This window comes from Sus scrofa, chromosome 1, assembly GCF_054392235.1.
Source record: "Sus scrofa isolate SSC_HxYL_T2T_F1_AM1 chromosome 1, Sscrofa_HxYL_maternal_Yorkshire_Landrace_v2.0, whole genome shotgun sequence".
Lineage (NCBI taxonomy): Eukaryota > Metazoa > Chordata > Mammalia > Artiodactyla > Suidae > Sus > Sus scrofa.
The window spans coordinates 285,218,502-285,230,544 of record NC_139383.1 but is presented as its reverse complement, the minus strand read 5'-3'; the positions used below and the strand labels follow the sequence as shown (position 1 = coordinate 285,230,544).

At 46.9% G+C, this 12,043-nt stretch overlaps 1 protein-coding gene across 9 annotated transcripts in view; it reads left to right on the top strand.

The window, feature by feature from the left end:
• Window positions 1–12,043, top strand: part of MED27 (mediator complex subunit 27) — a 204,286-nt gene that overhangs the window by 146,247 nt on the left and 45,996 nt on the right. Inside the window, exon 5 of one of the 9 annotated variants that reach the window (XM_013986927.3) lies at window positions 8,744–9,828. Within the exon in view, the coding sequence (XP_013842381.2) occupies window positions 8,744–8,941 (198 nt within the window). The 3' untranslated portion in view covers window positions 8,942–9,828. 9 annotated transcript variants of the gene reach the window in all.

The following is a 12,043-nucleotide window of genomic DNA, read 5'->3' as shown; positions in this document are numbered from 1 at the left end:
CAGTGGTTAACGAATCCAACTAGGAACCATGAGGTTGCGGGTTCGATCCCTGGCCTTGCTCAGTGGGTTAAGGATCCGGCGTTGCCGTGAGTTGTGGTGTAGGTCACAGATGTGGCTCAGATCCCACGTTGCTGTGGCTCTGGCGTAGGCCGGTGGCTACAGCTCCGATTCGACCCCTAGCCTGGGAACCTCCATATGCTGCGGAAGCAGCCCAAGAAACGCCAAAAAGACAAAAAAAAAAAAAAAAAGAGAGATTATTAATTGCAGCTTGTTTGTAATGGCAAAATGCAGGAAATACCTCACTGCCTGTGCAGAGCAGAGCGAATAGATTTTGAGGCAGCCCCATGATGGAGCCTCAGCATTTCTCCTTCCATCTTTAAACAAGAATGAGAAAGACCTCTTTGACTCATACCAAGTGTTTTCCAGGGTATATTAAGAGAAAAAAAGCAAAGGGCAAGGATGTCCTTAATATGCTTCCTCTTTTGTTAGGACGGGGTGGAAATACCTGTGATCTCTTCATTTGTCCGGAAACACACAGAAAAGATGATAAACCTGAAACAGAGAAATTGGTTGGAGGGACGCGGGTGGCAGTAGCAGGATGGATGGTAGGGCGGGGCACGTCCCTCGGAGTGTCCTTTTGTGTGCTTTTGACTTTTAGAACCACAGTAATGTTCCAGTTATGCAAAAAATAAATAAAATCACGTAGAGTAGATTTTCTTAAAAGGGATACAAATAAAAATAAATAAACCTACCTATATTTCACAGGAATAATGTAAGCACACTTTGGGGGAGGGTTAGAGAATGAATCCTAGTAACCTTCAAACACAGCATTTTGACTAAATCCTTGGGCTAAGGATTGTTGTACCTGTGAAGGAATCTTTTTTTGGTTTTTTGCTTTTTTGCTTTTTAGGGCCACACCTACGGCATATGGAGGTTCCCAGGCTAGGGATCGAATTGGAGCTGCAGCTGCGACCTACACCACAGCTCATGGCAACACCAGATCCTTAACCCACAGAGCAGAGTCAAGGATCAAACCTGAGTCATCATGGGTATTAGGTCCATTACTGCTGAGCCACAGCAGGAACTCCACTGTGAATGAATATTTAAACTCTTGGTAGTTTGCCAGTTTTTCATAGTGGGTATGGGTTAACAATTCTGAAACTGCTTTATGTATATTATAGGATTGATCACATAAGGAAATAAATTGTGGAGAATGGGAACCAGATTTCTCCCTTTTGGAGAGGGACATTACCCAAAAAAAGGAGGATGCTAGAATAAGCCCTTGGTGTTGGATTAAAAGGGATTGTTTTTGATAGGTGTGTACAGGATACACATAGAAATAGTGTGTGTGCGTAGACACGTGTGCACGCACGTTTGTCCTCACTGTCTGCAGACGGTGAGACTCCACGAACAGTGAATTCCCCACCCTAGTTTCTCCTTTTTCTTTTTGGCTGCGCCCGTGGCATCCAAAGGGGATCGAACCCACACCGCAGCAGTGACAAAGCTGAGTCTTTCACCGCTAGATCACGTGGGATCACTCTCACTAATAAGCACTCGGCTCCTTGGAGAAATGGCTGATTCTAGAACAGGGGCAGAGGAAGAGCAGGGAGAACGTGGAGGATCCTGTGCAGCAAAGCAAGGGAAGTGCTGGCCGAATGATGGGCGGGTGAACGGACACAGAAGCCAGTTTGAAGGGGCTCCAGCTGGCCATGCCTGGACCCACGGAGCACCACATAAATAGCAATAGCAATGGCTTACATCCCACAGAAAGGGTTATAACCCATGCGTCCATACTGATTTCAGTCAATGAATAAAGAAGGAAATAGGAGATATCAGTACGACGTAAAAATAGCTGCAGGAAAGCCATCCCTTACAGTAGGATGTGATCAAATAAAGGTAGAAGTAATTAGGAAATTTGGCAGCCGATACAGTAATAATGTTTTACTTAAGAATCCAGAATCACCAGTGAAAGCTAAAATTCACGGGTAAAAGATTGAAAACAGGCAGTGTGAGTGTTGGTGTGCACACGTGTGTGTGTGTGTGTGTCTAGAGAAGATGTGGGCACACAGGCCCAAGCTAACACAGCTGTAAGGCTGACATACAGGACCTCCAGGTGAAGGTATACAGGAATTCTCTGTACCATTGTTGTAACTTTTCTGTAAGTCTGAAATTGTTCAAAATTATTTCCCAAAAAAGTTAACATTTTTAGGCAGGCATGTTTAGAGTTTCACACTAGATGAAATTATGTGTCTGGTCCATAATGTGGCCATTGTCCCACCGCCCCCACCCCGGTCCACAGCTCTGTGACCTCTGAGCTGGGTTAGGACGGCAGCCTCCTGACTGGCCTCCCTGCTCCCCTGCCTCCCAGCTGCTCTCCGCCGCAGAGAGTCTCTTAAAGAGGGAATCAAGGGGTGTGGCTTTTCTGCTGGGAACCCACGACGGGTCCCCGTTGTACACCAGTAACAGCCCAGTCCTTCTCAGGCTCTGACTCCACCCGCACAACCTCCCCTCCCCCACGGGCCCACGCCTGCCTTGGGGCCCCTTCCTCATGGCCGTCAAGGTTTCCTCTTGCGTCCCTTCTTCTTTTGTTTGTGTTTTTTTTTTTTTTGTTAATTTTTAATAATGATTTTTATTTTTTCCATTATAGCTGATTTACAGTGTTCTGTCAGTTTTCTCCTGCACAGCAAGATGACCCAGTCAACATACATGTACACATTCTTTTTTCTCACATTATCATGCTCCACAAGTGACCAGACGTAGTTCTTAGTGTTACACAGCAGGATCCCATTGCTTATCCATTCCAAAGGCTGTAGCTTGCATCTATTAACCCCAAATTCCCAGTCCCTCCTACTCCCTCCCCCTCCCCCTTGGCAACCACAAGAATGTTCTCCATGTCCATGATTTTCTTTTCTGTGGAGAGGTTCATTTGTGCCCTATATTAGACTCCAGATATAAGTGATATCATATGGTGTTTGTCTTTCTCTTTCTGACTTACTTCAGTTGGGACGAGAGTCTCTAGTTCCATCCATGTTGCTGCAAATGGCATTACTTTGTTCTTTTTCATGGCTGAGTAGTATTCCATTGTGTTTATATATATATACCACATCTTCTTAATCCAGTCGTCTGTCAGTGGACATTTAGGTTGTTTCCATGTCTTGGCTATTGTGAATAGTGCTGCAACGAATATGTGGGCGCATGTGTCTTTTTCAAGGAAAGTTTTGTCTGGATATATGCCCAAGAGTGGGATTGTGGAGTCATATGGTAGTTCTATGCATAGATTTCTAAGGTACCTCCATACTGTTCTCCATAGTGGCTGTACTAGCTTCCATTCCCACCAACAGTGCAGGAGGGTTCCCTTTTCTCCACACCCCCTCCAGTATTTGTTGTTTGTGGACTTATTAACGACAGCCAGCCATTCTTATTGGTGTGAGGTGGTATCTCATGATAGTTTTGATTTACATTTCTCTAATAATCAGTGATGTTGAGCATTTTTTCATGTGCTTGTTGGCCATCTGTATATCTTCTTTGGAGATATGTCTTTTCAGGTCTTTTGCTCATTTTTCCATTAGGTTGTTGGCTTTTTTGCTGTTGAGTTGTATAAGTTGTATATTTTAGAGATTAAGTCCTTATCAGTTGCTTCATTGGAAACTGTTTTCTCCCATTCTGTAAGTTGTCTTTTTGTTTTCTTTTTGGTTTCCTTTGCTGTAAAAGCTTGTCAGTTTGATTAAGTCCCATTGGTTTATTTTAGCTTTTATTTCCGATGCTTTGGGAGACTGGCCGGAGTAAGGTTTATGAGGTTGATGTCAGAGAGTGTTTGGCCTATGTTCTCTTCTAGGAGTTTGATGGTGTCTTGTCTTACTTTTAAGTCTTTAAGCCCTTTTGAGTTTATTTGTGTACATGGTGTGAGGGAGTGTTCCAGTTTCATTGATTTACACGCGGCTGTCCAGTTTTCCCAGGACCACGTCCGGAAAAGACCGTCTTTTTCGTGGTTTATGTTCTTGGCTCCTTGTAGAAGATTAACTGACCGTAGGTGTGTGGCGTCCCGTCTTCTTGAGACCTCTCCTGACCAGTGGGGCAGCGCTCCCACCTGATATCCTTGCCGGTCCCTCTTTTATTAAATGGTACTTTTCACGTTCTGAGATAGGACGTGCTTTTGCTTCCTGCTCTTGTCTTTGTGTTCACTGATGGGCCCCAAGCCCTGAGACCCCTGCCTGACACATTGTAGTGCTCAGCGATTATGCAAACACTGAGATGAGCTGTGCGGGGTGATACGAGCCTGGGATGCAGACTGTGCCATCCCGGTTTGCAGGGAAGTGAACTCGCACCTGTTTGTAACTTCATTCGTAAACGGTCGGGAGGGGATCGCTCCACCTGGAAGAGTGGTGTTATCTCTTGGGGGCTGGGCGGAGGAGTTCTTTGTGCTTAAGACACTTAAATATTGTTGAAGATTGTTCAATTTCTTTTATTGTAATCGTGTGCTATCCTTAGGGTTAAATTTCATAAAAGAAAAACTGTCCTTGTAAGTATAAAATTCTTTGGTCCGGTATTACAGATTTCCTTAGTAAGTGTCTTTCTTTAGTCAGTGCCTTCTGTGCTGGGTCTTTACCTCAGATGAATACACTGGGGCTTGAAGAGGCTCAGGGTCACACAGCTAAAAGATAACCCCCAGTCGTAAGTGATGTTCAGATCCCAGTCGCTCTGACTCGAGAGCTCAAACTTTCATCCATTAAAATAAAAAAATTACTTGAAGCCACCCAGACGTTGTCTTGTTCTCGCCCGCCCCGTGGCGCGTCTCCCTGCTGGCTTGGGTGCTCCCTGCCCTTGGAGTCTGCAGCCCGCTGCCGCGGGAGGCGAACTCGGGATGCGCAGGTGAGAGTGGGCCCTGTGCTGGGGACGTAGGGAGGGATCATGGGCTGCGCGGTGGTTTCTCGGGGCCCACTTGATTCTGACGTTTCCTAGGCAAACTGTCGGCAGCACTTCTGTCTAAATATGTGTACCAAAGTCCTGCTCAATTTTATCTTTCGAAGGCATGTAATTTTAAGTACTATGTGGATACGGTGTTCCATTGAGACATATAGGTAGCTTTTTGTGAGAATTCCATGTCCTATTCCTACTTGATTTTCTGAAATTTCCTGTTATCGTAAATCTCAGAAATCTTAAGCTCGGGCCCGTGAACTCCTCGAAGGTGATGGATAGGCTTCAGGAAATCTCTGGACCCCAGCAAGGTTTTGGTTTTGTTTTTGTTTTTGCCACACCCATGGTGGGTGGAAGTTCCCAGGCCAGGGATTGAACCTGTGCCACAGCAGTGACCCAAGCCATTGCAGTGACAACACTGGATCCTTAACCTTCTGAGCCACCAAGGAACTCCTGAACCCCTGCAGGTTTGGGGTATAGATGTACCTATGTGCCTTTTTCTGAGGGGCGAGGGTCCGTGGTTCCCATTTAAAAAGGGCTGTTCATTCCCGCAAAAGGTTAAAAACACTGGTCTTAAACCCTGACTACAACTCTGAGTCTTTCTCAAGCCTCTCTGGCTACCTGCTGATTCAGCTGCTCATCTCCATACTCTTGTTTCATATTCAGTGTTTTTTAACCTCGTATTTCATTTCCAAGTGAAATTCCAGCAGCTTCCAGGTTAAAGCACAGCACTAGAGACACTGCTCTTAAACCTGATGGCTGTGAGAAGGGAGGCACTGGACTGGAGCCGCTTAAACAAGATGCTTGGCGTCAAATCTGTTCTTCACCTTTCTGACAACTAAAGCATTAAAAAAAATTTTTTTTGGAGTTCCCATTGTGGCTCGGTGGTAACGAACCCGACTAGCATCTATGAGGATGCGGGTTTGATCCCTGACCTTGCTCAATGGGTTAAGGACCGGGCATTGCCGTGAGCTGTAATGTAGGTCGAAGACAAGGATCGGATCCTGTGTGGCTGTGGCTGTGGTGTAGGCCGGCAGCTGCAGCTCCAGTTCGACCCCTAGCCTGGGAACCTCCATATGCTTTGATTGTGGCCCTAAAAACCAAAAAAAAAAAAAAAAAAATTGTTACACAGTTTTCACATTCTGACAAAAGCATTTTTTTCTTAGGATTAATTTCAAGTAGTTTATTCTCCCTTTTGTTTTCTTTTTCTTTTCTCCTTCCTTCCCTCTTTCACCCCCTCCTTCCTTCTTTCTTTTTGCAGCACCATTTACTAGGTGTATGTTGTTTCTTCAGCTATTAGTCCAGTGCCTTTGTTCCCAGAGGCTGTAGTGTGCTTCCATCTGTTACATAAACATGTGTTTAGGACTCGGTGGTAACTGAGAGTTTCTCTCACATTCCCTGAAAATATTTAGTCTAAATTAGTGCTGGACAGATTAGGCACCCCAGAAAATCTCCCCAAAATGCTAATATGCCAGTAATTATCAGGCTCTGTTGTTTCTTTTTTTTAAATTTTTCATGAGTTTTTTATCACATTTAAGTGTAGTTGATTTACAGTGTTTCATCAAGTTCTATTGTACAACAGAGTGACCCAATCACACACATTTCCCTGTGCTGTACAGTAGGATCCCACTGCCCATCCATTCCAAATAGAAAGTTTGTATCCCCCAAACCCCCCAAACACCCATCCATCCCATTCCCTTCCCTTCCCCTCTGCCACGGAACCCCAAGTCTGCTCTTCTTGGCCATACTCTATTTCTGTTTTTGTTTGTTATTTTTAAGTAGGATCATCTGTTTCATATTTTATATTCCACAAATAAGTGATATCATATGGTATTTGTCTTTTTTTCTTTCTGGCTTGCTTCACTTAGTTGCTGCAAATGGCATTAGTTTGTCTTTTTTATGGCCGAGTAGTATTCCATTGTGTATTTGTACCACATCTTCTTAAGCCATTCGTCTGTCAATGGACATTTAGGTTGTTTCCATGTCTTGGCTATTGTGAATAGGGCTGTAGGGAACATAGGGGTGCATGCATGCATCTTTTTCAGTGAAAATTTTGTCAGGGTATATGCCCAGCAGTGGGATTGCTGGATCATATGGTAGCTCTATATTTAGTTTCCTGAGGTATCACCATACTGTTCTCCATAGCAGTTGTACCAATTTACATTCCCACCAACAGAGGAGGAGGGTACCTTTTTCTCCACACCCTCTCCAGCATTTGTTATTTGTGGACTTATTAATGATGACCCTTCTGGCCAGTGTGAGGTGGTGCCTCATTGTGGTTTTGATTTGTATTTCTCTGATAATTAGTGATGTTGAACATTTTTCTTATGCCTGCTGGCCATCTGTATGTCCTCTTTGGAAAAATGTCTATTTAGGTCTTCTGCCCATTTTTCAATTGGGTTGTTTGGTTTTTTGTTGATGAGTTGCATGAGCAGGCTCTGTCACTTCTGTGATTCCCCTAAAAAAGCCCAGGATTCAGACCTCTGGTTTCCTTCAACATGTTTCAATTGCATTTGTCCCCCCAAATTCAGGAAGCAAATTTCTCCAACTCTACAAAGTATATTTCATTAGCTTAGCATTTACCACAGTGAATTTAAATGCTAGAGAAAGCTATTCCAAGCCAGAGGAGTTTCCTTGGCTTTTAGCTGGTTTTCATTTTTGTTTTTCTGCTCATGTGGAAGTTCCCAAGCCAAGTATCAAACCCACACCACAGCAGCAGTCTGAGCCATAACAGTGACAATACCAGATCCTTAACCCACTGTGCCAATAGGGAACTCCTGGATTTTAGTTTTAAAATATCGTGACTACATTTATGAAACTAATGTCTGGTGGAAACAGGTGGCACTTACCCTTTTGAAGCTGTTCCTGTCGTGGCTCAATGGTATAGGACATGGGTTCAATCCCTGGCCTCACTCAGTGGGTTAAGGATCCAGCGTTGCCGTGAGCCGTGGTGCAGGTTGCAGACAAGGCCTGGACCCCGCGTTGCTGTGGCTGTGGTGTAGGCCGGCAGCTACAGCTATGATTCAACCCCTAGCCTGGGAACTTCCATATGCTGCAGGTGCTGCCCTGAAAAGACAAAAAGAAAAAGACAAAAAAATTTTTTCAGCAAAAAGAGGTTGATTAAATGTACAATTACCTTAAAAAGTAGTAGTAAAACCATAACGACAATTTTTTAAATTGTCTAATGCAGATGCATTGAGTGGTGAAAGTGTTAGTTCTGTTTTCAGTTCCTGAGTTCCCAGGCTTCTTGTCTTACACCCCGCCCCCAATTTGGCAGCTCTCTGTTCCAACACTTATCTTCATTCTTGTAGCAAATACTTACTGCAAGGTGACCCCGAATTGAAATCTCTAGCACTGAACCATCCCTGACCACACAAAATACTGCACCCACACTCTTTCCGACGTTCTGCCCGTCCTGCCTCCTACCTTCTTGCCAGCCCCTCTGCCAGCCTCCCCTGCTCTCACCTCCTGGTCTGCTTGTTTCTAGACACTCTACCTCCACTCTGTCTTCCATTCTAGGCGCTCATTCCAAGGCAGGCCTCGCCACCAGTCCTCTCCTCCATCGGCTGCAAGATAAAGCCCTCCCCCTCCTCATAAGGTCCCTATAACCGGACCTCAGCTACCTCTCCAGCCTCTTCCCTCTAGCCCCACCCCCAGCCCCACCCGGGTACCCTCTCATGGTTCTCACTGGAGGCCCTGCTGGTGTTTTGGGTGGGACAGTTCCTCCTGGTGTGGAACTGGCAGCGTCATGCAGAAGGATTATCCCCCCTGGCCTCAAACTGCCTAACCCCACTCATTGTGACAAGCGAAAATGCCTCCTCCTTTCCAGGGGCTCCTTAGGAACCAGAAGATTGCCCCGACGCTCCGTGCCCACTTGTGCCTGCTTTTCCCTCTGGCAGTGGCATCCTTGTCCTGCCCCTTCTGGCAAACCTGCTGTGCCTTCGCAGAGACTGGGGTCTGGTGCTGCCTTGCAGGAAGCCCACCGTTACTTCTCCAGGCCGAGATGATTCCTTCCTGTGGCTCCTGAAGCCCTGTTTATGCCTGTGGTGAAGGGGTGCGCTGTGTGCGGAGGTGTCCTGGATTGACCTCACAGGGATCCCTCTGCTGTCGGATGCCTTGGGGCAGAACCTGCAGTATCACACGCCACTGTGCCCAGAGCCTTTGCGAGGAGCCTGAGGGGACGTGCCCCACCCGTCGGGTGTCCTGACCCGCCTTCTTGCACAGCCCTTGGCACCGGACACGGGGCACCTGACAAAGAAGAAGCATTCTCTCAGGACAGCATACCTTCCACTGGGCAGAGAGACCGTATGAGTTGTTGTTGTTGATCTTGTTATTAGAGAAACAGTAGCCTCCGTCAGCAGATTCTTTGAGCCCCTGGCAGCTTGTCTCAGGGTTTGTATGTGACCAACTGGAGGCATCTCTCTCAGTGTCTACCGCCCTCAGTGATGTGAAGCAAAACTCATGGTACTCTTCCCGAATCATAATCTTTGTTTTGAAGAGTTATTAACACAGGAGCCCATGCCGCTCCTTTCTTTAGACGATTGGGGTGTCCTGCTTCAGATTTATACACAGCAATTGCATCTCATTAGCCCGGACTTAACACTGCATAGACCAAGCGCTTAAATAATTGAAACTTTCCAGAGCTATGTTAAATCTTCAGCGGATTTTAAAAGCCGTTTATCTTGGTATTTTACTTGGTTCCCTAATCCCAATCTACACAGTTGATTTTTCCGCCAGTTAATCTTTTCATTGTGTCCATGAGTTGAGATAAAACAGTTGCTCGATTCTAATAAAAGTGACACATACAATCCATTTCAGTTGGCAATTGAATTAAAAAATGAGTATGAGTTTGTACTAATGTGGCCTGTGGTATTATTAATTATGTAAATTGTATTAAAATTTAACTTAATTTAGCCAGTTGTGCTCTATGTGGTTCTAGGAGTAGGGGTGGGCGCCGTTCTTATCACTGTCGTAGTAACCCAACCCCTGAGCAGACGTGGAGCCAGAACGCTGGCGGTCACCTCCTTGCCCGGCCGAGCCTGCTGTGTGCTGTCGAATAGCCCCTCAGAGTCTCTGTGCCGTCCTCCGCTCCTGCGCGAGATGGAGCTGATCAGGGGGTCCCCTGTCGCGGGGCTCTGGTGAAGATCACCTGGCCGGTCCTGGGGGCCGTGCCAGCCGCGGGGACCAGCTCAGGAGAGTCAGCCGGCCGGGCCGGGCAGGCTGGGTGGAGGGAGTGGGTGGCAATGGTTTCTACTAGGTGTTCGTTGAAGAGGATGGAATTGCGGGGGCCTTGTTCCTGACGTGATGGCCTCGTTGACTGTTGATCATAAGCATGAAGAATATAAGAAAAATTCCTTTGTTTCTGTTCAGAAATCCTTTGCCATAACGTGGGACCTGTTTCTTCAACATACGATGAAGCTACTTAGCCTTCCCTTCTTCGTTATTCTTGAGTTATACTTTTAGTTAAAATTCCGTGGTGGCTGTCTTTATGTCTGCTCTTAAGGTGACTGCTTCATGATCGTGCTTATGTTAAAGGGCATTCGTTATTTCTCCATTTTGTTCGGTTACTGAGATGGGAGAATTGTCGAACAGAATCTTGGAGCAGGGACTTTGCCTTAAAGGTAACGGCTCCTCCTCTTCCCAGAACCGTGGTCTGTCCCGGGCTCAGTTCTTGGGTCTTGTCCCTTCTCCGTCTGTACTCCTGGGGCGATCTCAGCCGTCTCCGGATCTCAATTATGTTCCAGTTGCTGTGACACCCGAGTCCACCTCCCCATCCAGGGCTGTCCCCAGCCTCAGCGGCCTGGTGGCATCACCGCTAGATTTCCATCCACACTGGCCTTTGGGCAGTGGTTCCTTTTTCAGTACATGCCTCCTCCAGTCTTGCTGTTGCCCAGACCAGAATTCTGGAAGTGGCCTCTGCCTCTTCTTTCTCTCCCATTTCACAGCCAAGCCATTGGTAAATTCCGTGGGTTCTTCCTTAGAAATATACACAGAATCTATTCACATCTCGCCAACTCCACCCCACACCATGGTTCAAGCTGCTGTCCTTTCTCTCCTGGGTCATTGCAGCCTCCTCCCAGCTGGCCTCGCAGCTTCTACCCTTGCACACTGTGATCATTTTACAGCTGGAGGACTCCTTTTGACGTGTCACTCTTCTGCCTGGACGACTCTCCTAGCTTCCCAGTGCACCTAGAGATGTCTCTGCCCGGATCTCTAAGGCCCTCCGCAATCCTTCCTCCCCCACGCCCTCTCCTACCACCTGCTCTGGCTCGCTCCACTCTAGCTACACTGGCCTCCTCGCTGCTTCTCAGGCGCATCCAGCCTGCTCCTGCCCCAGGGCCTTTGCGCCAACTGTACCCTCTGCCCTTGGCCCTGTCCTTGGCTTCCTGAAAGCTTCTAGGTCTCCCCTGACCGTGCTGTGTAAAAGAGCACCCTATTCCCTCCCTTGCTGTTCTCTCCCTTCTCCTGCTTTGTTTTTCTTCGTAGCATTTTCACTGTGTGACATGTTATTTATTAGCTCACTGTCAACCTCCATCCTCCAGAATGCAAGCTCTTTGAAGACAGAGGCGGTACCCACAAGTGCCTGGAATGGCACATGCGGAGTGCCCGGTCAACAGTTACCGCATGAGTGTGTGTGCTATTGGCAGAATAATCGCACATCAGCCCTCAAGGTCGGGAAAGCACAGAGAGGCAAAATAAGTTGCCCAAGGCACACAGCAAGTAAGTAGCAGAACTGAGGTTTAACCTCTTTCAGTTTGACTCCAGAGTACACGTTCCTTCTGCGCTGCTGCCTGTCCTCCCATTTCTGGATGTTTCTGAACCACTACCAGATGGCTAAGAATTTTATTGTGCCTTTGAAGCCTTACCATCTTGATTTTGTCGTCATTGTCATCAAATAATTTTTGAAGGTCTGGTTTCCACTGGGCCTGTGCCAGTTGCGGAAGAGAAGAAGAGCGTCAGGCCCAGTCCTGCCCTTCTTCTCTGCTCGCTGAGGCTGGGACTCCCCCAGGGAGAACGTGTCACCAGGTTCTTTCTTAGCCGTTGTCATCTTTCCAGGGCTTAGACCTGGACCCGGCAGGAGGAGGCACTCCCTTCATAGCTGGGGGTGAATGGAGACCAGGGGCCCGAG